General features: G+C 37.2%; 2 protein-coding genes across 2 annotated transcripts; both read right to left on the bottom strand.

Annotated features, from left to right (window-relative positions):
* Positions 1–1,719: 1,719 nt before the first annotated feature.
* hcn3 (hyperpolarization activated cyclic nucleotide-gated potassium channel 3) lies at positions 1,720–18,847 on the bottom strand. Its single transcript, XM_048202586.1, has 8 exons — positions 18,342–18,847; positions 17,502–18,045; positions 9,665–10,097; positions 9,191–9,352; positions 7,827–8,045; positions 7,588–7,734; positions 5,676–5,916; positions 1,720–2,277 (listed from the first exon to the last, which is right to left on the bottom strand). The coding sequence occupies exons 2-8, from the start codon at positions 18,005–18,007 to the stop codon at positions 2,063–2,065; spliced, it is 1,923 nt and encodes a 640-aa protein (XP_048058543.1). The 5' UTR covers positions 18,008–18,045; positions 18,342–18,847; the 3' UTR covers positions 1,720–2,062.
* A 2,625-nt stretch (positions 18,848–21,472) lies between these two features.
* si:ch211-81a5.8 (uncharacterized protein LOC560648 homolog) lies at positions 21,473–25,015 on the bottom strand. The gene is made up of 5 exons (XM_048200971.1): positions 24,582–25,015; positions 23,534–23,898; positions 23,331–23,418; positions 23,058–23,245; positions 21,473–21,579 (listed from the first exon to the last, which is right to left on the bottom strand). Exons 2-4 carry the CDS (start codon positions 23,722–23,724, stop codon positions 23,093–23,095), a joined length of 432 nt encoding a protein of 143 aa, XP_048056928.1. The 5' UTR covers positions 23,725–23,898; positions 24,582–25,015; the 3' UTR covers positions 21,473–21,579; positions 23,058–23,092.
* Between the last annotated feature and the right edge of the window lie 2,118 nt (positions 25,016–27,133).

Genomic DNA, 27,133 nt, shown 5'->3' with positions numbered 1-27,133 from the left:
CTAGCGACATAGGCCTATGGAAAGCATCAAATTACTCAGAATCTCAGAATCAAATACTCAGAATCCCAATTGTTATCCCATAATCCCATAATACTAATCAGTCTTATCTCTATCATCACACATTACATGGGACAAAATATATATTTTTATTTCCAAACACAGAGAAGAGTAGAAATGTTACTAACAAAATTTGAATAATTTGCTCCTAAGTAAATAGTTTCCTCAAAAGCACATATGAAAACAATCTCCTCCCAAAGGGTTATCATCATAACCAATTATCATGATGACTAAGGACTCAGGCCAAACAGAAATGAGTTTAATCAGTGATTATGTGACTCATATTGTTTAATACTTTCATTTGAAGTTAAGAAGACAGACAGGATGTCCCAGCTTAGCCAAGTCTTTCAGACGACATCTTTTGTTACAGTGCATGATTCTTAAGTGCTCAATGTTGATCCGGAAAGCAGATAGAATTCAGTTTAATATGAGTTATTATTATATTGCTGAACATCTAATAGAAAAATTATTCGATAAACTCGATTTTAACTTGATACATCCAGGGTCACCGTGATTTTGCCAAGTAAGATATATTTTGTTGATCCTCGAACAAAATTCCAGTCCAAAAATTTAGTCCTATCCCTACCCCTAAACCTAACCCTACCTATAACTTATCTCTAAAATCAGAAGGAAATGATAAGTGAATAACACTGATGTGGAAGCCCCTATCCCTGCTTGTAAGCCTAAACTTGACATAAACTCTAAATTTTGATTGGTTGATTGGAATGTTGTTCCAGGATCAACAAAGATGTTGATTCAGGAACATGTTGTACTTGGTGAAATCACATTCACTGGAGGGTCTGAATGACACCAGTGTCAAAGACAACAAGATCAATGAGTTAAACATGAGTTGTACTGAGTAAACATATGCAAAGCCACCTTGGAGATGCAAAATGCAAAATTAACAGGGAACAATTCACTGACTAAAGGCTACAATTACTTGAAACTATACACTCTCAGAAGAAAAGGTTCTTTACAGGAGTTCTGTCATTTCATACAGAACCTTTTAGGGGTTCCCATCATTTTATGGATTTAGTTTTAACTTAGTTTTATTTTGATAAAAATTTTTTAATTAAACTGCTTGTAAACATACTTTATCACATGAAAATGTGAAATAACCCACTAAATATGAAAGTATTATGCAATCATTTAAAGGAAATCTTGACTTTTTTTGAAAATAGGCTCATTTTCCAACTCTCCTAGAGTTAAACAGTTGAGTTTTACCGTTTTCGAATCCATTCAGACGATCTCCGGGTCTGGCGGTACCACTTTTAGCGTAGCTTAGCATAGTTCATTGAATCTGATTAGACCGTTAGCATCTCGCTCAAAAATGACCAAAGTGTTTTGATATTTTTCGTATTTAAAACTTGACTCTTCTGTAGTTACATCGTGTACTAAGACCGACGGAAAATGAGCCTATTTTCAAAAAATGTGGAGTATTCCTTTAAGACATTTAAGACTCCTTATATAGAATCTTTTTGGCGTAAATTGCTCTTTAAAGGTGAGTCAGGAACCCTACAGTATAGAATCTCTTTTTTTCTACGAGTGTAGGAGCCCAATAGTATTTACAATATAAATAAACTGTTGTAATGTTAGGCTATGTTTTATGCTATGCTCATTTAATTTCATTGTATTGTTAATTCAATTGTATTATAATATATATTGTTGTTGCATAAATATTTATTTTGATCAATGTCCCTGCTAAACTAATGGTTTCTGACTGAAATGAATTACATGGATCCAGTATATGACAGCCATCTAAACATTATCAGAACATAGGAATGATATTGCTTATTTTTACGTTCCTATACATTGCATTGTCAAATTAAGAATAAGAAATAACAATTTTAGATAAATCACACCATACTGCAACTGTACATTGTCATTAAGGTCAACTATGTGGACACTGTAACACTTTCATCCATGTTTTTTCTACATTCATTTATCTTCAGTGAGTCTCCGGTCAGTCAAAGTTCACCAAGAGAGAGTTTACGCAAAGAATCCATCAGTCCCCATCATCCTCCATGCTCTTGGATGAATGCACAATGCTGTTTCCCTCACGGTCCAGCCGGTCCACCGCCACGCTCTCAAACGCCCTCCTCATTAATGGGTTCTCCTCTAAGACCTCGTTAAAGCTGTCCACACTGAGCGAGTAAAGTCTGCAGTATGTTTCGGCTCTGACGCTGGCTGTACGACGGCCACGGGTCAGCAGACATATCTCTAATAAAAGAAGAGAACACATTTACATTTAAATTTAGATTTAGCTCAAATCTGATTTGTATCAAAGTCTAATCCATATTGCGCTATTATCTGAATATATATATATATATATATATATATATATATATATATATATATATATATATATATACACACACACACACACTACTTTACCAGCATACAGAGTACACTTACGTAAAGCCATTTATACTATACATAAAGTTGGATATACAAACTTTATCTATCTGCATACATACAGTACATACTAATATATACTATATATCAAATCTCAACAGCTTGAATTCTTGTATTGTTGCAAAGCGTAAACTATGGTCAACGTGATTTTGCCAAGTAAGACATCTTTGTTGATCCTGGAACAACATTCCAATCAACCAATCAGATTTGAGGGACAAGTTTACTGTTTATGTCAAGTTTAGGCTTGAAACCAGGGTTAGGTGCTTCTACATCAATGTTATTCTTTCCCCTCTGATTTTAGGGATAAGTTATGGGTTGGGTTAGCTTTAGGGGTAGGAATAGGGTTAAGACTAAAATTTCACACTGGAATGTTGTTCCAGGATCGACAAAATATATTGATCCAGGAACATGTCTTACTTGGCAAAATCACGGTGACGTAAACTATATTATTGCCCAGCTCTAATCTATGGAAGCTTGTTTCCGCCACAGAAAAAAAATACAAAAAGTGTTTTTTTAATCTGACAATTCTGACTTTTTTTCTTGCAATTACAAGTTTAGATCTCACAATTCTGACTTTTTTCACAGAATTGAGAATTTATATCCTGCAATTTGGATTAATAACTCCAGATATGAACACACAATTGTGGGGGGACAAAAATCAGAATTGTGAGTTATCAACTCAGAATTTCAAGTTATAAAGTCTGAATTGCGAGATAAAAGCTCATAATTCTGTGAAGAAAATGTCAGAATATGTCAGAAATAAACTCTGAGATATGGTCTGTGATAAAAAGTCACAATTGCGAGAAAAATATTCTAAGATAAGTTTACATTTACTTCTCTCTTTTTTTTCCCCATGACGGGAACACACTTTCATAATAATCTGCTAAATGTGACTATAAGGCATGAAGATATTAAGATATTATAAACATTAAAGGGGTCATGAACTGCTTTTTTAAAATGTTATAATGTTCTCTGAGGTCCACTCATAATGTTACCAAGATTTTTACATCAAAAAACATCCTAATTTTAGAAGAAATTAGCTATATTCTATCCTGTTATTGACTCTCTCTTTTCAAACATGTTTTGATGGGCGTGCCTCATTCAAGACTTTAAGTAAATGCCCACTGCTATGATTGGATAACAGTTTTGCATATTCAAATAATTTTCAAAGTCCCCACCCTTACGCGTGTAAAATAGTTTGAATGCTTCCGATGTTGAAAAATATCTCGTTACATAGCTGCCAACAATGTGAAACATTTATGAGTATTAAATATGCATTATAAGTCTTTGTTGTAGCAAATAACGTTTAAAGGGTTAGTTCACCCAAAAATGAAAATTCTGTCATTTATTATTTACCCTCATGCCGTTCCACACCCGTAAGACCTTCGTTCATCTTCAGAACACAAATTAAGATATTTTAGTTAAAATCCGATGGCTCAGTGAGGCCTTCATAGGGAGCAATGTCATTTCCTCTCTCAAGATCCATAAAGGTACTAAAAACATATTTAAATCAGTTCATGTGAGCACAGTGGTTCAATATTAATATTATAAAGCGACGAGAATATTTTTGGAGCGCCAAAAATAACAAAATAACGACTTATTTAGTGATGGCCGATTTCAAAACACTGCTTCATGAAGCATCGGAGCACAAGTGAATCAGTGTGTCGAATCATGATTTGGATCGCGTTTCAAACTGCCAACGGCTGAAATCACGTGACTTTGGCGCTCCGAACAGCAGATTCGACACACTGATTCACTGTGCTCTGATGCTTCCTGAAGCATTGTTTTGAAATCGACCATCACTAAATAAGTCGTTATTTTGTTATTTTTGGCGCTCCAAAAATATTCTCATCGCTTTATAATATTAATATTGAACCACTGTACTCACATGAAGCGATTTAAATATGTTTTAGTACCTTTATGGATCTTGAGAGAGGAAGTGACATTGCTCCCTATGAAGGCCTCACGGAGCCATCGGATTTCAAGTAAAATATCTTAATTTGTGTTCCGAAGATGAACGAAGGTCTTAAGGGTGTGAAACGGCATGAGGGTAAGTAATAAATGACAGAATTTTCATTTTTGGGTGAACTGCCTTTAAGTACTTGGACTTACCACAGTTATAATTGACAAAGGACGACTTACAGTGTTTCTTGTAATCGAAATTATGAATGAATGTACTATTGTTTGTCACATTGTCATTCTTATAGGCTATTCATACTTCAAAAGCAGTGTTCTCTACGTACTTTCTTCCGTATCCGATAATCCAGCCCCATAAATGCCAAAGCAAAGGAAAAAACAGCAAATCATCACAACTATTTAGTTTGACTGCGGTGCGACAGTATAAATAACGTTACTCAGTATAAAATGATCTGTAACAGACAAAGCAATAGTGACACACGGTAAAAACACTGCTACTCACACTTGTGTGTTGCGACATTACTGTCGGATCCAACCCTGACAGCAGTATAGTGTCGGCCCAGATCCGGCCCACATCTGGTCTGCATGTAATCCACATATACCAGATATGGGCCGGATCTGGGCCACACTATGTTGCTGTCTGGGAATGTAGTCGGCAATGCGTCATCTTTTATTTTCAGTCTCTCTGAAAAGCCTACGTCGGTCGAACTGTGTCTTGTTTAAAAATGAATCCACAGTAAAATGAAACGAACAAACTAACAGTGTCTTACTGACGCGATCTGGAACTTTGTTAAAAATAATGTCGATTCATGCTTTCTTAATGTTAGTTTCACATGGATGGCAATGCAAAGACTGTGTTTTTCCACAACTTGGCACTTCAAAACGTCTTGTAATAATTTTGTTGCTGGAGTAATCCTGTGTTTGTGTCTCTCTCTTATTTACTACTACATGCCACGCGCATTCATAGATGGGCGGGGCTAAAGAGGCAATGATGTAGAAGTAGGGGTTGATCTTCTGCAGAGGCAGTGTTTCATCGCACTATGATGTAATAATGTGACAAAATCCATAACGAGTCGTTTAAAAGCTGTTTTTGAACTAACAAGGAAGTTTTGAATTCTGAAACTTTATTTCTATATTTTTATAGTACAATGACCTCTTCTATGTCAAAAAAAATCAAGGAAAATTCGATTTCTCAACTCATGAGCCCTTTAACATCATGATTCTCTGTAAAGCTGTATTGTGAAAAGCGCTAAACAAATAAACATATCTTGAAAAAACAAGCTCACCCCCAAAGTAGCAGCCGTCATTCAGTTTCTTCTCTTTATTATCATGAGTGATTACACTGACACAGCCATGCTGGATGAAGTACATCTTTCGACCGAGCGTCCCTTGACGGATGATCATATCACCCGGCTGAAAGACCTCGAAACGCAACTTTGTGAGGAGCACTGTGACGAAATGAGGATCGGCGTTTCCAAAAAGTGGCATGTTAGCCACCAGCCCACGGCAGTTATAGTTCACTATCTCCTGCAGGTCAAACACACAATACAAGATGGATTAGGCATACTAATCCATCCCAATTAACACACATCAAGCAGTTTAGCTCTATAAGCTTAAGGAGTACATGGATTTGTTCTATTTGAGACATGCTAAGAGATAATAAAAAGGGATTATATTTGAGAAAGGAATAGATAATAATGAGAAAATGTGACATTTCAAAGTGAAACAGGATATTCAACTTGCATCCTTTATTACATTAAGCAACATGGTTTAATATTAAACTTTTGGTAAGATTTTAGAAAGGCTACATTAATTTTGGTCATGTCAATTTATGTAATTTAATAAAAAAAAAAAAATCAAATAATATACATATATTTAAAAAAAACTGTCTTAATTTCCTTCTAAGGCCACTGTTTGTAATTTTTGTGTATGTGTAGTTGCAGTTGGTTCTAAATTTTATCATAAATTTGGAACTAATTTTAGTGATAAATCATGATTTGTGTATAAAAACATTTGTATGCAGGTTTTACAAATAAATAATCAGGTAAACACGGTTAATGAATGAGACACAATAGCCCCTTTCACACATACAGTCTTTACTGGAAAATTACTGGTAAGAGAACATGTGTGAACAGGACCTTTTCAAAAATGCCAGTAAATTGGTTCTGGTTCTTAAGTTGTAACATTACCAGTAAATTAACGGTATGATGCTGTGTATGAAGTTTACCAGTATGAACACGTACCAGATCAGAACGTGCTGACATAAGAAGTCTGCTTTGGACCAATCATAAAGTTCTTATGGAGATGACGTGATTGCTCCGCGCTATTTAAAGTAAGCTTTTTAATAGTTTTTCTATGTAAATATGTTCTAGATGGACATCTTTGACCGTTGCGCCACGTCTCACAGCTTTTTCAACGTGTTCCGCTTGAGACCCAGCTTTCTTTTTCATTCATCAGCGCTGCGGCTCTGCATCAAAGACTATAGAATAACACAAGACGTGTCACTCGTATTGTTTTGAATGGGAGAAAGTGTAACGCGTAATATGGCGGAATAAGTCCCGCCTTCTAAATAAGAGCCAATCGCCGACTGGTTAAGTCATCGCGTCACTGCAGCGGCCGTTAGAAGCACCAGTTTCTATAGAAACAGTCAGACGCGCGCCTCCGAAATGAGGCACAAGAGACGCGCATTTAGGTCTGTGCATGCGCATTAGCTTGATCCAGCGTAAAAATACAGGTGTTTTTTGTCATGATTCGAGCGTTTGGAAAAAAATTATGAGACAGTTGTTGTCAGATTTCATTGCTGATTTCAAATATGAAATTTAATCGAAAGCTTGGCAAACAGCTTTGGAGCTGCATGATGCCCAGGATGCCCGAGAGGCGTTTCAAAGATGGCCGCCGAGTGAAATGACTTGTCTTAAAGGGACTTTGTCTGCATTTGTATACTATTATTTACTGGTATTTTGGTGCTGATGTGTAAATGGTCTCTTAACGGTAAAAAGCCAGAACACTGTTGCTTGTGTGAACAGTATATTTGTTTATTTACCGGTAAAGTAATTCTGGTAATTTTACGGTAATTTACCGGGATTGCTGTGTAAAACGGGCTAATGTCTAAATAGCTACAATGGCTATTGGTTAACAACGCACCAACGCAGCCTTGGTGATATCAACTAAAAAGGAAAGAAAAAGTATAAGAAAAACCTCTTTTAACGGGTCACTGAGTTCTTCGAGGATATTTTCCTCATCAAACATCTTGCCCTGAAAGCGGTGCTCATAATAATCATGGATCCTCTGCCTCATCTCGGCCGGCAGCTTGTGGAAGGACATGTACTGTTCCACCTGCTTGTACTGTAACAAACCAAACAACCAAATTATTGACAGAAGAAAATATTCAAAATGTCTCAAAAAATGCTTTAAAATAATTACTGAACAACTAGTACCTTCTCTTGATACTGACGATGGGAAGCATCCAAGGACTGGACCAGGTTGGTGGCATTGCCCAAGAACATGGCGTAGCAGGTGGCGCCAATAATCATGCTGATCATCGTGAGCCAGACGTCAGTTGGTGACTCGGGCGCCTGTGCGCCATACCCAATACAAAGCATGTGGCTCATGGACATAAAAAGGGCATAGGAGTATTGAATGTGCCAAGTGGAATTCTGACAGAGAAAAACAGATCAATAGTATGTAAATTTAAAGCAAAACTTAGGCTGTGTTCACACTTGGCAGATTTGGTTCGATTAAAACGAACTCTGGTGCAATTGCTCTGTTAGTGTGGTTCATTTGACTACGTGTGTATGCCATCCGAACCCTGGGGCGCACCAAACAAGGGGATGGAGACCCACCTTTTCAAAAAGGACAGAATGCTCAAACATAAGAGCTACATTACCCTTTACAGTTCGATACAGGCATCAGAACCACCATCTCCTTGCAGCAGATCTTCATTTGTGTGTGCAACGGAAGAATTGTTGGAGCTGTTTTGACTTCTTTACATATTTGTGAGTTTTTAGCTGGTAAAAATACCAGCATACAGTAGTGGCCAAAAGTGATGTCCATTTAAAATGTTTAAAAAATATCTTAAAAATGACAGTGTGAACGGTAAAGCACAAAGTATACTTCACTTTTTACGCGTACCTGAGGGTCAGGGTACAGTGCGCGTGATGTGAATTTTGTCATCATAAGAGTACGCGCAACACCGGATTTTTGTAACGCGCAGGTCTCACATGTGCATTTAATTTTTTTTGCAGTAATTAGTTTATCCACAAGGTGGCAACCATGCCCTGGGGGGTGTCGAGCCACAAGGTAGTTGAATAAAAAAATGCATAAACAGACCAGAACGCATGTAAGCTACAGTGATAATGGAGGCCTATGTAGACAACAGATTTAACAAAGAGGTTAGAAAGTACCCTCATTTGTACAACTCTAGCATGAAAGCATACAAATATATTTACATGGGTTGTAACTCGTGGTGAGAGATTGCTCAAAACTGTGCGTGCATTGAATGCCTGTGTACGCGTACGAGTCAAACAGAGTATATTTTGCAAGGCTGTGCATTCGACTGTGCGTGTACGCTAGTGTACGTGTAAGGGCTTAAGCGAACCAGAATTTAATGTATCATTTTCTTTTTTAGTCTAGACCAAAATAACCAAAATAACTGAACTACAAGTGTGAACACACTCTTAACGCTTTAGAACTTTATTTAGGGAGCAGCGTTTTCTGTTTCCTAACAAACTAGAGCATTTTTGAGACATTACCCCAACAACCTCAAACATACCTAAACCTAAAACCTAAAACAACCTCATACCACCATGTTGTTTTTGGAGACCCAGCAGTTTGGTGGGAAGTCTTGCAACATAGGCACCATGAACTGCATGCAGCCATCCCAGTGACACAGCAGCAGCATCATTCCAATCAGATTCACTATGCGAACCACTGCACTTGCGAGGTCATAGGTCATATGGAAGATCTGTTAAAAAAAAAAAAAAAGTGATAGATAGTGATAGTGATAGATACAGTTAGAACAAAAACTGGTTGATGGTTGATAACTGATAAATGGCAGGTTTTAAAATAAATAAAAAAGCACTAAAGATATAAATTAAATGCCACGAGTGGAGCAAGGCATCACAACATTATAATGAACAGTATGAAAATTGATATTTTATCCTGAGATCTACTAAAGATTAAATTATTTTTAGTTTTAAGTCAGAATTGGCTGCAAGTATATTTCCTTCTTTGCTTGATTTCATCTATTCATTTCTCTTCCCGTTCCTTTACTCACCTCTTCCCACTGATGAATGTAGCGTATTAATCTAGACAAGCGCAACAATCTGAGCAGGCTGAGGATCTTGGTGAAGCGGACGATGCGCAGTGCCCTGGCGGTGCGGTACACCTCTGCCGACTCAAGCCGGGACTCTATATCCACCACCAGGAAGATGTAGTCCACCGGAATCGAGGAGATAAAGTCTATCATAAACCAGCCTCGCAGGTAACGCCGACTGATCACTTGCGGGTCCAGGATGATTTGGGAGTTGTCACCTTCCATAATGCCAGTACGAAAGTTGAAGACGAGGTCAGCCAGGAAGAGGGTGTCAGAGGCCACGTTGAAGGTGATCCATGGCAGCGTGTTCTGATCCTCAAAGAAGGTGATACCCCATGGTAGAATGACAAGGTTGCCCATCATCAGGCAAAGCATAACCAAGTCCCAATAGAACCTGTGTATGAAGATGCATGATGTAAGGAACAAAGGATGGATTGGAGTATGTATACTAAAATTCATAACTACAACCAACCATTCAATTCAAATTAAAGGATGCACCGATATAACAACAATCGATAAGCTGACAATTATTTTTAAAAACCCGATTCCAAAAAAGTTGGGACACTGTACAAATTGTGAATAAAAACAGAATGCAATGATGTGAAAGTTTCAAATTTCAATATTTTATTCAGAATACAACATAGATGACATATCAAATGTTTAAACTGAAAAAAATCTATCATTTTTAGGGAAAAATAAGTTGATTTTAAATTTCATGAATTTCACATCTCAAAAAAGTTGGGACAAGGCCATGTTTACCACTGTGTGGCATCCCCTTTTCTTTTTATAACAGTCTGCAAACGTCTGGGGACTGAGAAGGCAAGTTGCTCAAGTTTAGGAATAGGAATGTTGTCCCATTATTGTCTAATACAGGCTTCTAGTTGCTGTCTTAGGTCTTCTTTGTCGCATCTTCCTCTTTATGATGCGCCAAATGTTTTCTATGGGTGAAAGATCTGGACTGCAGTCTGGCCATTTCAGTACCCAGATCCTTCTACGCAGCCATGATGTTGTAATTGATGCAGTATGTGGTCTGGCATTGTCATGTTGGAAAATGCAAGGTCTTCCCTGAAAGAGACGATGTCTGGATGGGAGCATATGTTGTTCTAGAACTTGGATATACCTTTCAGCATTGATGGTGCCTTTCCAGATGTGTAAGCTGCCCATGCCACACGCACTCATGCAACCCCATACCATCAGAGATGCAGGCTTCTGAACTGAGTGCTGATAACAACTTGGGTTGTCCTTGTCCTCTTTAGTCTGGATGACATGGTGTCCCAGTTTTCCAAAAAGAACTTCAAATTTTGATTCGTCTGACCACAGTACAGTTTTCCACTTTGCCACAGTCCATTTTAAATGAGCCTTGGCCCAGAGAAAACGCCTGTGCTTCTGGATCATGTTTAGATATGGCTTCTTTTTTGACCAATAGAGTTTAAGCCGGCAATGACGAATGGCACGGTGGATTGTGTTCACCGACAATGTTTTCTGGAAGTATTCCTGAGCCCATGTTGTGATTTCCATTACAGTAGCATTTCTGTATGTGATGCAGTGCCGTCTAAGGGCCCGAAGATCATGGGCATCCAGTATGGTTTTCCGGCCTTGACCCTTACGCACAGAGATTGTCCAGATTCTCTGAATCTTTGGATGATATTATGCACTGTAGATGATGATAACTTCAAACTCTTTGCAATTTCTCCTTGCAACTCCTTTCTGATATTGCTCCACTATTTTTCGCCGCAGCATTGGGGGAATTGGTGATTCTGGTGATCCTCTGCCCATCTTGACTTCTGAGAGACAGTACCACTCTAAGAGGCTCTTTTTATACCCAATCATGTTGCTAATTGACCTAATAAGTTGTAAATTGGTCCTCCAGCTGTTCCTTATATGTACATTTAACTTTTCCGGCCTCTTATTGCTACCTGTCCCAACTTTTTTGGAATGTGTAGCTCTCATGAAATCCAAAATGAGCCAATATTTGGCAAGACATTTCAAAACGTCTCACTTTCAACATTTGATATGTCATCTATATTCTATTGTGAATAAAATATAAGTTTATGAGATTTGTAAATTATTGCATTCCTTTTTTATTCACAATTTGTACAGTGTCCCAACTTTTTTGGAATCGGGTTTGTATGTTATGGCCAATAACTGATACATAGCCAATATTAAAAGTCTGCAATATTTTATCTAAATTAATTAAAAATGAAACACTAAAAACTAAAATCAATAGTTTTAAATGCTACAAGTGAAAATAGTCATCACAACATTATATTGTACAGTATGAAAAGAATGTATTTAACAGTGTCTTTTATTAATGTTAATTATGTGTTTTTAGAGATTAAAGGGTTAGTTTACCCAAAAATACACCATCCTAGGTGTATATGACTACATTTCAGACTAACACAATCAGAGATATATTTAAAAATATCCTTGCTCCTTCAAGCTTTATAATTGTTGTGTGTGTGGGTGGGGCATTTTGAAGCCAAAAAAATGCATCCATCTATCATAAAAGTAATCCATACGGCTCCAAGGGGTTAATAAAGGCCTTCTGAAGCAAAGCGATGGGGGTTTCGTTATCAACTATAATAACTAGCTTCGGCAGACAGCTCTTTGCATCGATTTGCGGCGGATGAGTGACCTCTGAACCGACGCATGACGCATGGCTTTTAAGCTTACGCTACAGTGTCATACATCTTGTCAGGGGTTACTCATTTGGCGCAAGTCGACTTGTGCAGTACGTGTACGGTCTTTATTAACCCCCGGAGCTGTATGGATTTCTTATAATGGATGGATGAATTTTTTTGGGCTTCAAAATCTAAATCTAAATGTTAAAATAGAGGGAAAAAACAAACAATTAAGTATCATTAGCATTAAAAAATATAATTGTATCATTAAATATTTGATATCAGTCAGACATAAAAAAATCATATATCATACATGCCTAATCCAAACGCTAATAATTTTGCTCTTTTGTATGAACTTTGAAGCTTTTTAGTAGCTTATGTTGCCTCTAAACTAAACAAAACTTACAAAAATTATATTTAAAAAAATTCAGTGCAGTATATCCTTGTGGTTTAAAGATCAAGGCTGGTAACCTAAAGGTTGCTAGTTTGAAGCTGCTAGAGCAGAGACCTTCAGGGTGCTATACGATGACCGTCTCTGTAACTTAATAAGACGCTGTCCTATGGCGACGTCCCATGTTTCGTGGAAAAAAATTCAACCAGTCCCAGACACTTGAAGATGAATAAAAGATTATTTTCTAAGAAACAAATATGTGACTCTGTAAAGCACACCTGATAATCTATTATGGACAAAAAGTTTAATTCAAAATTACAAGTACAAAATGAGCCATTTATTCAAATAAGTATCTATATTAGAAAAAAAAGTTCAGTGGGGTTTTACATGGAACCCTGGGGTTCTTGACTCCGCTTTAAAGAATGCTTTATGCCAAAAAGACTCTATATAAGGAGAAATGTCTTAAATGATTGCATAATGCTTTCACGTTTAACATGTTATTTCAATTATAGCAAAAGTACATTTGCGAGCTGTTTAACTCATACAATTTTATAAAAAATACAAAATTAATTAAAACTAAATCCATAAAATGCTCTCATGATGGGAACCCCTAAATAGTTCTACAGTACATAGGCCCAACAGAACCCTTGAGCAAACAGGCAAATTACGTCAATTGCACGTGTCGCAAAGCATTCCTCTCCATATTAATTACTAAGGTGGTAATGGAGAGTCGTGAACATACTGTACAGTATGTGACTGTTTAAACTGGATATGTAGTCTTTTGCGCACTACCGTACGTGTGCTCGATGGTTTGAAGTTTCCACCTGTGGTCATATTTTCCAATGCAGCGTCAGTCAACTGGAATGAGTGGGTACTTGAATACAGTTTTTAAAAGTCAAATATGTTTTTATATCTCATGGTTGTCATTTAACTCATGTGAGAATGAAAGTGACTGTTTTATCAGTATCAGACAATTCCAGTGATGACAACTATTGACATGAGCTCTAGGTAGGATTGCACTATAACATAGCAGTGCAGATTTTATCACTATATATATTTTATCACTATATGATATTTTTTGAGTAAAATGAGGAAGGGAATATAAAAACATGACAAATCTGCTAAAAATCTGATTAAAAATCTATTGACAGCATCGCCAATGGAAAATCAGTGAATGAGTAAATGAGATTCGTCTTAGTCATCCTATTTGCCAATAAACTGTATAATCTCATTCAACATATCAGTACTGCCATCAAACACTGAAAAACCCAAAACAAAAAGTCTTGAAATTTTGTTGGTAATTCAAGTCATATCATGACCTTTTAACCTTCATATTTAAGTGTCCCAGTTTAAAAATTAATGCTGAATGTTATCAGTAAGTATAGAGTTGAAGTAATTAACAACAATGTTACCAGTAACAGGGCCTGGAAATTAAAGATGCATTTGATCTGTTGATAAAACAGAAGTAATTCAAAGGGCTCAAGGGTTTGTTTTACTGTAGCTAAAAGGAAGATCTTGGAACGTTAAACAAATTATAGTAAAAAAAAAAAAAAAAAACAGTAACGTAACTGGTGATTCTAGTGTCATTAAATTGGATTAATGAGTCAAAAATGTTGGTTTTGATTTCTCCTACTTGTGCACACATTTTTCTCTTTGGACTGTATGAAACAGGTGTGGAGACTGAGACTGAGTTCCCATTAGAGATCATGTCTTGCTTTCTGAAAACACAATCCGTTTATCCTTTGACATCTTGCTGCTTTCTCTGAGTACGTGTTTCAGACAAAGAACATTAACCTGACACTCTGTAACCGAATGGGTCCCTCCAGCCCATCCTTCAACAATGATACCTTTCTGGCTAATGGTAACTCTATAAGGGAAAGCGCTGTAACTGACCTGTGTAGCATTGTGCTTTACTGTGGTGATTGAAAGGTACGTGCTTTTAGGACCTGATTTGTGGCATAAGTGCTTGTTGACATTGTATGATTATTGATGGCAATGAAAGTTAAGTTGAATTGCAAGATGTTTTCACACATCACAGCTAATCACTGATGAGCCAAAACATTATGACCACCTGCCTAATATGCTGTTGGTCTTCCTTGTGCTGCCAAGACAGCATCGACCTGAGGCAAGAGCCCGAAGGCGTCCTATGGTATCTGTGATATCCACGTTAACAACAGATCCTTCAAGTCCCGTATGTGCAAGGTGGAGCCGCCATGGATTGAACTTGGTGCAGCACATCCCACAGATGGTCAATTGGACTGAGATCGAGAATTTAGAGGCCAGGGCAACACCTTGAACTCTTCATCAGGTTCCTCAAACCATTTGTGAATAATGTGTTTTTAGCTTTTTTCGTAAAAGTGACCTTCTTCCACTGATCTAAAGGTCCAGTTCCAGACGCTCAAGTACCAGTGTCCTGTCGGCAAAGTCCCTTTCAAGGAAAGTCTGTTCACGCGACGGCCATATTTGCAACGCCTCCAGTCAGCTATTTCTGGCATCTAAGACCAAGTCCTATCTATTTGAATGGGGGAATCCTGAAATCTCAAAAACTGCTTGGCGAACTCACAATTAAATAACATATTTCAAATCAGCAACAAAATCTGATATGAACTGTCCCATAAGTGTTGTTTCTTATGCTCAAATAGCGTTAAAAAAAAGTGTATTTTCAGGCTAGACTAGCAAAATGTGCATGTGCAGTCCTAAGCACGAGCCTCAGGTTCCTATGGGAATCAGCGATTGGCTCTTTTACTTAGAAGGTGGGACGTATACCGCCATATTGCACGTTGCAGTTTCTCCCATTGATAACTAATAGGAGTGAACCATCTTTCTATGCCTATAGTATTTGCCTGTCGGTGGAAAGGGGTCATCATATGCACTGAGTTGTGACATATTCCTCCTATATCATCATTACAATTTTGTATGACTTTTGCCACAGTGTCATTGTTAAGAGATAATCAATGATATTCAACTGGTTGTAATGTTTTAGCTCATCAGTGTATATTAACCATCCTAACAAAAATAAATGTTACAATTTTTTACACTAAAATGGTTTTTGGTTTTAAAAAAAGTCATCCATATGATGAAAAAGTCAAAATAGTCCACCCTCAAGTCTCTATTGTCCATGATCTTAAAAGGTTAGTTCACCCAAAAATGAAAATAATTCGTTCCAGACCCGTAAGACCTTCATTCATCTTCAGAACACAAATTAAGATATTTTTGATGAAATCTGATGGCTCAGTGTGGCCTCTATTGCCAGCAATGTCACCAAACCTCTCAAGATCCAGAAAGTTACTAAAGACTTATTTCATGTGACTACAGTGGTTCAACCTTAATGTTTTGAAGGGACGAGAACACTTTTTGTGCTCCAAAAAAACAAAATAACAACTTTATTCAACAATATCTAGTGATGGGCGATTTCAAAAACTTTACGAATCTTAACTTTACGCTTTACGAATCTTTTGTTTCGAATCAGTGGTTCGGAGCGGCAAAGTCACGTGATTTCAGAAAACGAGGCTTCGTTTGCGCGATCAGAACCACTGATTCAAAACAAAAGATTTGTAAAGCTTCGAAGCAGTCTTTTGAAATCGGCCATCACTAGATATTGTCGAAAAGTCGTTATTTTGTTTTTTTGGTGCACAAAAAGTATTCTCGTCACTTCATAACATTAAGGTTGAACCACTGTAGTCACATGAACTGTTTTAAATATGTCTTTAGTAGCTTTCTGGATCTTGGGATGTTCGGTGACATTCCTGGCAAAAGAGGCCACACTGATCCATCGGATTTCATCAAAAATATCTTAATTTGTGTTCCGAAGATTAACGAAGGTCTTATGGGTGTAGAACGACATGAAGGTGAGTAATTAATGACAGAATTTTCATTTTGGGGTGAACTAACCCTTTAAGTCCGATCTCTACAATGAACATAACGCCACTCCTCAACAAGCTGCATAATCTGAGCACCAAAACATAACACTTTTTGTATTTCAGTATTGTTATCATTAACTAAAAATATCATAGAAAAAACATTTACATTAAATGAAATAAAATAAAAATATTTAATAAAACATTTTATTTCGGCTAGTAGCCAAGTCAACATTTCTAATTTTTATTTGGTTCAAATTGAAGAACTAAAATGACTAAAACTAAAATAAATGTTACTAAAAACTAAATAGAATATATATATATAAAATGACAAAAACACAATAAAATGTAAATTTTACAAAAAATAAAATTAAAATGGAAAATATAAAAAATATTAATTCCAAATATAAATGTGTACTACAATATTACTGATATAAACAAAACTGACTACATCAGTAGAACTCATAAGACAAAAAACACACAGAAACCTCAACAACTGGCACACGAAACACGACAAGGGTAACAATCAATCGATCATTTTAACAAACTCATCCTGATATCACAAGATAACAAGCTCCAAAAATTAACAGCAGCTGTGCAAATAAAACTAGTAAAATTATTCACACCCCTGTGCATGCTGGGGAGAGGACAAACGGGTCAGAACCACTAAGCAGTTTTTAAGAGTAAGCATATTTGAACTGGAAAAAATACAACTCTTTTGCTACGGCTTTTGTTTTAGATAGTCAAACCAAATTTTTTTTTAAACAAAAAAAGAACTGTCATGAGAATATTAAGTGAACTTAAAAAAAAACCTACTAAAATCAAGTAAACCTGGTCATTTACTTGATCTAAAAATGATTATTACAGTCACAACAACACTCCCCTTGTTTCTGCCAAGTCATATTTTCCCCTTCCCAGGCGTCACTCACCTGAAGTCACTATATGGATGTATAATCCACACCCCAAATGACTTGACCCTTTGCTGCTCAGCTGCGACACCCTTCGCACTCCCAAACATTCGCAGCGAGAACTTGTTGACCCCTGGCTGCAGCAAGGAGCTGAACTGTCTCTGGAGAAAAGTGGACTGGTCAGGGATGACACCTTCCTCTGATTCAGACGGCAGAGGGGCTCCCGCAGTCCCCCTCGACTCTTCCATGGCTTTTTCACGGTGAGGTGGAGTGGATGCGGTCACGGTGGTGGTTGCTGTTGTGCCATCTAACCCTGCAGTCACCTCAAGAGACTTTGAGCTGGGACTGGCCCCTGAGTCTGTCCGTTCCTGTTGGTGGTTCGAACCAGACAGCAGCCTTCGGCTCACATCCTCTCCTCCTCGCAATAAAGTCCTCGAAGAGGACCGCCAGTTGGTTAGGGAGAAGCCACCTCTGGAGCGGAGCGTCGAGTCACCATTTGAAGCAGGAGGCTGTCCATCAGCATCCATAATTCAGATCTGATGTTAATGCAGGATCACGTTGATGACTAATTTGGCAGATGAATTGAGCAGAATCTCAAGAACAGAATGAGGACATCATACTTTGCAAACACAGAATCCTTTTGTACTAGTAAAACATGTAAGGTTTACTTACAAAACCTCAAGCTTTCAATATGAAAAGGTCTAAATGTGATTTGAACACTTCTTAATACACATAACTGCTTTTTGAATTAACTAAGTTTTGTCCTTTCTCAATTAATATAGGCTATGTTGAGACAAAGCAATACAGGTCTCAACTAGCAATTTCAAACATGTATATTTACTGTATTTTCTGTAAGTTTACCAGTACAGACTCTAGCGTGATCCAAATACTTCCAAGGAGAATCCAGACGTTCCTCACTGCGTAATTCATCCGCCCTTGGAAAGTTCCTCTGGGAATAAGTGCAATGATTGTCAATATTATTCCCCTGTATCAACTTTCCACACATATAACATCTCGCGCGTTGGCAAAACCTCCTCAGAATGAGCGCGCGGGTTGTCTGGTCATCAAATCACGCGTCAGTTATTGCATAAAGTACGGGATGAAACCCGCAGAGGTTTGAGTATAATCGGCTTCTTGATAGCAGGCGCTGTCTTTATCTCCCTCTCTGCTGACACCTACGTGTTATCTGTTCAACAAGCTGTCTGGATGAACAGGTAGGGGACAGAGCGTCACACCTCAGAGGCCCTGCTGGGGAGGAAATAGGCGGGGCCAACCTGTGCTAGAGGACACGGGAATACGCTGGAGGCTCACAGGTGTATTTACCTCAGGCTGATGTGATCTTTAGAAATACGTTCTACGTGTGTGCATAAATATACTGTATATTTAAGAGATAAATGAATTTAAAATGTATTTATTATTTAAAAATTTAGACAATTTTAGAATAGGCTATATATTATATAGGTATATAGCCTATATAATGTATATTTTACGTTTTAATGTTCCATGTATTTTTTTTTAATATATTATACATTTTTAATTTTTATCTTTTTTTTTTATTAAACAATTTTAAAAAATGTGTCACTATAAAGTGGTTTTGTTTGTTGGTTTCAAACATGTAGTTCAAAACCCTCTTAAATTTGAATAATTTTGTGAGTTTCATCCTCCAAATTATATTTTAATATAATGCTAGTAAAAATATATACTCAGCATATACTCAGACAAGTATTTTTCCATCACATTTTATTGGGGTAAGTTATCATGTTAGCATATGTTGTAAAGTTTCTAAATTGGTCTTTTTAACCCAAACATTAAATGGTTGGATATTTTTGCATGTCACCTTTTCCAAGTTTCATAGATTGTTTTACCATTTAATTTTTGCTTAAGTTTTATTGATTTTAGCTGAAAACCATATAGCCTGCAGCGTTGGGGAAGGTTACTTTTAAAAATAATGTGTTACAATATTGCGTTACTCCCTAAAAAAAGAGAATACTTTTTGTGCGCAAAAACAAAACAAAACAAAAATAACTACTTTATTCAACAATTTCCTCTCTAGCCTGTCAGTCTCCTACGCAGTTTACATTGAAGACACATTGCAGAGCTTCCGTGTTCTACGTCGGAAGGCAAATCTGTGCCGGCTCTTGAGTCAGCATCACACGCATGCATCATGTGAACAGCGTCGGCCAATACTAAGCCGGCGTTCCGACGTAGAACGCAGAAGCTCTGCGCTGCGTTCACTGCATCAACTGTGTAGAAGACTGACATGGAAGAGATGAAATTGTTGAATAAAGTCATTATTTTTGTTGTGTTTTTGCGCACAAATAGTATTCTTGTCGCTTTATAACATTAAAGGTGCTCTATGTAAGAATGACAGCTTGTGGTTGAAATGGGTACTGCAGTCCAAATTCAGTCATTCAAATGCAGTCCAGTTTGTTCGCTGGCTTCCATGGCTGCAATTCGCTGCATGTGTTTTCCGCCAACTGGCAACCCGGGGTGGCGAAATACTATTGGGTAAATTGTCAACGTGTGGTCTTGCACAGACCAAAACAAAAACATTAATTCTTACATGGAACGCAAATTTCAAAGTAAAATAACTGGCTGTAGCAATGGTTTTCAGAGAAACGAGTATGTGAACTCAGCATGTTTAATAAATATCTGCAAACATATTTTTATGCTTTAGTACAGTCAAAAAATTACACAGAGCACCTTTAAGGTTGAATCACTGTAGTCATGTCTTTACTACTTCTCTGGACCTTGAATGTGGTAATTTCATTGCTTTCTATGGGAGATAAAAAACCTCTCAGATTACATCAAAAATATCTTAATTTGTGTTCCAAAGATGAACAAAGGTCTTGCAGGTTTGGAATGACATGTTGGTGAGTAATTAATGACAGAAATTTCAGTTTTGGGTGAACTAACGCTTTTAGAAAATGTAAATTCACTCCTGTACAGTAGTGGGCGCCGCTCAAACAAACCTTACAGTTGTCCTGTCATTCTGGATTGCAGAATATAGGATGCATAAGAAAGTTCAACACTCTTACTTAAGTAAAAAAAAAAGAAACACAAATATGACCCTGGACCGCAAAACCAGTCATAAGTTGCACAGGTATATTTGTAGCAATAGCCAACAATACATTGTATGGGTCAAAATTATCGATTTTTCTTCTATGCCAAAAATCATTAGGATATTAAGTAAAGATCATGTTCCATGAAGATATTTTGTAAAATTTCTACCTTAAATATATCAAAAATGTATTTTTGTGAGTGGATATGCATTGCTAAGGACTTTATTTGGACAACTTTAAAGGTGATTTAGATTTTTTTGCGCCCTCAGATTCTAGATCTGACAGCCTGTATATTTAAAATATTTCATATTTCAAATCAGTGTGAAACTGCAGGTTCCAAATGTTACACAAAAGGTGAACTTATGGACTGTTGAACTGTATTTTGACTCCAGAGTGAAAAAACATCTTAGTAACTGACTTAAAATTTACTAGAAAAAGTGTGACAACTAACCCCAGCATTGTGTGTCCAGGTTTGGTTTATTCTTGCACAGTGTCATGCAGTGGCCTATCATTGCTCATATCAGGTCTTCAGTAAATCCAGTGTCTCCTATGGTATCTTGTTTCGACAACTGTCAATCCTGTAAAGTGCCGAGTATCGTGTTCCTGAGTCCAAGCATGAGTGAGATGCTTTACCTTTGGCGAGCAAGAGAAGGACGAAGAAAATAATTAAAGACACGGCCTTTCCTGTACACAGTCTTTCTACAAACAGGTGGGGAACACGGCCAAATGTGCTGGATCATTTCCTTCAATGCTCTGTACTGTAATAATATTGTGTTGTTTATCTGTAGCCACTAATTAAATTGTCTTATATATAAACACAGCACCAGGTATTCATTATTTGACAAATACCATTTTGTTCCTTGTGTTCACACACGTGATCTGAAAATGTTGCAAAATTCAGGTAAATGAAGAAAATTATCTGCAAAATGATAAAATGTTGATCATCTTTATTGGAAAAATGTAAGTAAAGAAACATAAGTTGATGCATAAGTTCAGTTGTTTACCAGCAGTTAGAGTGTCAGTGCAGTTTGAGGCACCTGAGAAACAAAATGAGTTCAGCTGTTTTTTGAAGTTACTGTACATCCTCACTGAACTTGAGCGTTCAGAAGGAAATAACAAATGAGTTACAGAAACATGGAGAAAATACATATGAATTGCACATATGAGTCTGACATCACCAGTAAAAATTCTTCTGACTTACAATTCAAATTTATTTTCAAATTTTAGTTAAAGTGACAAAGTTAATAATGTTTAAAATATATTAAAGGTCCCGTTCTTCGTGATCCCATGTTTCAAACTTTAGTTAGTGTGTAATGTTATTGTTAGAGTATAAATAAAATCTGTAAAATTTTAAAGCTCAAAGTTCAATGCCAAGCGAGATATTTTATTTAACAGAAGTCGCCTACATCGAACGGCCAGTTTGGACTACATCCCTCTACTTCCTTCTTTAATGACGTCACTAAAACAGTTTTTTGACTAACCTCCGCCCACAGGAATACACAAGAGTTGCGTTTGTAGAGTGTGTTTGTCGCCATGTTGTCGAAACGCTGTTATTTTCATCCCGCAGTCCAATCACCGGGTCTGATTCCGGCTCAAATTGATAGGGTAAAATTAAAGACATGTTTTCAATAACACTGAGCGCATGCATCTCCACGTTATGGTAAGAGGCGTGACCTTTCCGGGCAAGGAGCGCTAAGCTGCTGTCGAATCACAACACAGGAACCGCTGGCACAATCAGAACTCGTTACGTATTTCTGAAGGAGGGACTTCATAGAACAAGGAAGTCATCAGCCCGTTTTTATGACAGTGGAAACAGCAGTATACAGATAAGTAAATTATGTGAAAAATACTGTGTTTTTTTACACGCGAAACATGAACACATGTTATATTGCACACTATAAACACAATCAAAGCTTCAAAAAACCACGAAAAACGGGACCTTTAAAGGGATAGTTCAGCCAAAAATAAAAAAAATCTGTCATCATTTACTCCCCCTCAAGTAGTTCCAAACCTGTATAAATGTCTTTGTTCTGCTGAACACAAAAGAAGATATTTGGAAGAATGTCAGTAACCAAACAGATCTCGCCCCCCAAAAATAAATACTATGGTAGTCAATGGGGGCCAAGATCTGCTTGGTTACAAACACTGTTCCAAATATCTTCTTTTGTGTTCAGCAGAACAAAGAAATTCATACAGGTTTGGAAGTGGAGCCTACTTGAGGGGGAGTAAATGATGACAGAATTTTCATTTTTGGGTGAACTATCCCTTTAAATATAATTTTTTTTAAAAATTAAATCGTTTTTTATTGATAATTTAGTTATTTTTTTTAACTGATTTTCAATGATGTCTCATGACCTATAATAATCATGATTTATCATAATCATATTATGTTCCTGAAATGCAGGATCTGCAGGTCATAATTCACCTCAGATATTATTATTATTACCAGCATTTTCAAGTAAATTATTCTTGGTAACCAAGAAATAAAATAGATAAGGATAATTAGATGTCACACCATCAGAGTCACTTAAATGTTTTCCTTCTGTGTCGTCACATGACTTTGCATGGATCTGCACTTGATGATGATGTTACAGAGGTTTGTACTCCACTCATGCTCAGACTGAGCCCTTGGAAGGCGCCAAAAAGAGAGTTGTCATTTTTGGTGGCGGCCTTGCTTTTTAGGTTTGCCCTCTGAACCGGTGTCTGAAAAATACACATATACTAAAAGTTAGCCACTATATTCTGCCGTTCCAGCAAATATATCTGGCGACAGAAGGCACAAACGTACCTTTGTGAGGCGGTGTGGACTTCTATGATGTGTCCTCATTGCGGTTCTTTCTGCGTTCTTCTGCGCAAACTTGACTTGCCTCAATTTCCTGTTCAGAATATAAACAATTACGATTTAAATTGAGCAATAAAGATCAGCTATTAGACACTGGACTTATACGGACTATTAAAGTGTCGAATAACTTTATAAGAATATTTTTGTACCTTTCCCTGTGCAGTTCTGCCTGGTAAGTCCTTAACCAGGATGAGTCAAGTCCTGTCTGACCGTAGCAGCAGGGGGCGCTCTTCCTGCGGACGCTCTTGCCTTTCCGGCTAAATCCATCCTTGTTCCCCGTCACGCAGCTGGTCAGCTGTCGGAGAGGAGCACCCAGAGATCTCTTCACCACGGCATCCATCTTATCGTAAGCTTGTTAATGAACGTGAATATCTTTGAGTCTTTATCAAACTCGGTGATACTGAAGTTCAAGAGTCAAAATTACTGATATTTCAGTAAGGAAGTGTATTCCAGGTTTTCCAGTTTAATATGACCAAGTCTAATAAATAAATGTAAGTAGAGGCTGCATTAACACCTAGAAAAAAACAAAACAAAACATATAGACCAATAAGTTTTGTAGAAAACAACACTGCAAAATTACAAAAACATGGCACTAGAAATATGTTTACAGTAAAGTGTTTTTGTATTTTTATACTCTGTAACATTACCTTTTTAAATTGACATTATTTATATGGAAAAAAAATGTATAGCCTGTGTATGATTTTGATAAATTGACATTATTTATATGGAAAATTGTTTTATAGGGTGAATTCAGGTGGATTGGGACACTTTTTCCAGTTCATCTCAATGGCAAAAAGTGTCCCAATCACCCTGAATTCACCCTGTGTATGATTTTAATAGGCCCACATGTTAAAATGTATTTTAGATTCACAATATATTCACAAAATTTCACAATATCACTGTATTTTAAATCAGCTTTGGTGAGCGTAAGAGACTTCTTTCAAAAATCTTACTAACACCTAACCTTACTTGTGCAAAAATACTAATAATCACTCATTCTACTATACTTACATTATACAAATATGCATTTGATTCAAATTCCTTCCTTAGGTCAAATACACTGAACTTCTAAACAAATAATGTAATAAATAATAGCCTAAAAATACTATTATATAAATAAAACAATACAATAAACTCTTAAATTCTTCACGTAGAACATAATGACAGAAAAACATTTAGCATAAAGGTCCAACATACCTGATTTCTGGTGAAACGCTTCAGATGTACATAATTTGATCTGAGGAACCTGAGGTCCAAACTCATCTGCTAGCTTTCCAAAAGTCTTGTTGAGCTACATGTTTTTAAACCCTCCCTGCATCTGTCCCCAGCTAATTCTCAAATGACGTAATTGTTTATAATCAGATTAGTGGTGGCGGGAGTTTCACAGCACGTGAGAGAGGAGAAACCACTAATATGTTGCTGCTAATATCAGTTAAATCACAAATATGTGTAAGCATCAATATGGTGAAGCTGACCAACTATGTTTTTCTTTAAACTTACAGAAAAAGAGACTTAAAGAGAAATACCTGTTGTATGATCATTGATCTTAACAGATTAAGGGTAAGATCCTTCCTTTCAACAGATGGGAAGGTAGGAGGGAAAACAGATTGAAGAGGTTTATAGACAATGAACATGTGAATGAAGTCAGTGTTGAAAATTCATTTATAACATCAGCTGTTACACTACTCAGCCTCAAACAACCTGTTTCTAGTTCATTCACAAACTGACACTAATTTCCTCAGTAGTTCAAAATGATTCATGCTTCTTCTTAATCAATATATATATATATTGATAAAGAAGAAGCATGAATCATTTTGAACTACTGAGGAAATTAGTGAAATTATATATATATATATATATATATATATATATATATATATATATATATATATATATATATCCTATTGGGCCAAGTATAACATTTTATTCACTGCTTTACAAATTTAATCCATGAAAAATTCTAGGTGAACATTATTGTTGCTGGTCATTAGGTGAAATTAATAAGTTCTGTATTGTCTGTTTTTCATTTGGCAATAGGTCTGAAATCACTGAATCACTCTATTAGATTACATCTGAGTGATGCTTTCTAAATAAAGCTTGTTGGCTGGTCAAAGAAGGTGCTTGCAAAAGAGCTTTACTGTGCTTGTCTACACACTTAGCTGTAGTCTTTAAATCTTTTGGCCATGAATGAGGAAAAGCGAGCCAATAAAAAAAATTCTCAGAAACACAGACAGGCACACTCCACAGAGTGAAGATGCGGGAAAGCTTCATTCCCTCCTGTCCTTCCTTCACATTTGTTTCTTCTCCCCCACTTCCTTCCCTTTACCCATTCTTCCCTTCACTCAGTCAAAGTCCCTTTAAGACAAGTCATTTCACTCGGCGGCCATCTTTGAAACGCCTCTCGGGCATCCTGGGCATCATGCCCTATCTCTTTGAATCGGGAAACATCAAATTCTCCAAAACTGTTCGCCAATGAAATCTGACAACAGCTGTCTTATAAATGTTTTATCCAAACGCTCGAATCATGACAAAAAAATGTATTTTTTAGGCTGGATCAAGCTAATGTGCATGCGCAGACCTAAATGCGCGTCTCTTCTGCCATGTTTCAGAGGCGCGCGTCTGACTGTTTCTATAGAAACCGGTGCTTCTAACGGCTGCTGCAGTGACGCGATGACTTTACCAGTCGGCGATTGGCTCTTATTTAGAAGGCGGGACTTATTCCGCCATATTGCGTGTTACACTTTCTCCCATTCAAAACAATACGAGTGACACGTCTTGTGTTATTCTATAGTCTTTGACTCAGTTCACTTAGAATGATTATGATAATGTTTTGTCAATGCAAGTGAATTAACATTCATGTTTGGTATCATTTGAAATGGTGAATTGACTGGTACAGTGGTCTCATTCCCACAGGAGTAAACCAAAAGGTAATGAAGGTTTTAAGAGTTTAGAGATACGTTGACTATTGAGGGTGTGCCCTTTCACAGGATCTCCATCAAATTACCCCGTTCCCCAACAAGGTGCGAACTCCCTAGGTCTATGACCCTAGTCAATGCAAATTCCAATTGTTAGTTCATGCCTCTATTTGGAGGATGTTTTGTCTTGGTCTTGGGAGTATTTTAAAAAGTGAATGAAGTGATGTGACGTGTAGCCAAGTATGATGTCCCAATTTGTGCTCTGCATTTTAACCTTCAGCAGTGAGTATTGAACACACACGCACACACACCGTGAACAGTGGATAACCATTTTTTGCTGCGGCGCCTAGTGAGTGATTGGTGAGTTAGGTGCCTTGCTCAAGGGCACCTCAGTTGTGGGTAATGAGAGCGCTGTTCATTCACTCCCCCACATACATTTCCTGCCTGTACTGAAACTCGAACCCACAACCTTCAGGTTACAAGTTACAAGTTCGGTCCTAGAGAGCCGCTGTCCTGCTGAGTTTAGCTCCAACCTTAATCAAACACACCTGAACAAGCTAATCAAGCTCTTCAGGATTGCTAAGGCTATAGGCAGTTGAAGGTTTTTTTTTCAGGGTTGGAGCTAAACTCTGCAGGACAGCGGCTCTCTAGGACCGAACTTGCCTACCCCTGCTCTAACCATTAGGCCAGAACTGCCCCAAAAACTACAGGAAGACGAAGATGATCCTGAGAAAGAAGTGCAAAATGGCTCAGGGCTATAAGCCCATAATGCTAAGTGTCTTCCAGACATTTTGTATTGATTGTCTTTGAATCAATTGTGTTATTGGAATGATA

Source organism: Megalobrama amblycephala, linkage group LG9 (assembly GCF_018812025.1).
Source record: "Megalobrama amblycephala isolate DHTTF-2021 linkage group LG9, ASM1881202v1, whole genome shotgun sequence".
Lineage (NCBI taxonomy): Eukaryota > Metazoa > Chordata > Actinopteri > Cypriniformes > Xenocyprididae > Megalobrama > Megalobrama amblycephala.
Note: the sequence above shows the minus strand (reverse complement) of the source record. Positions and strands in the feature narration are given on the sequence as shown.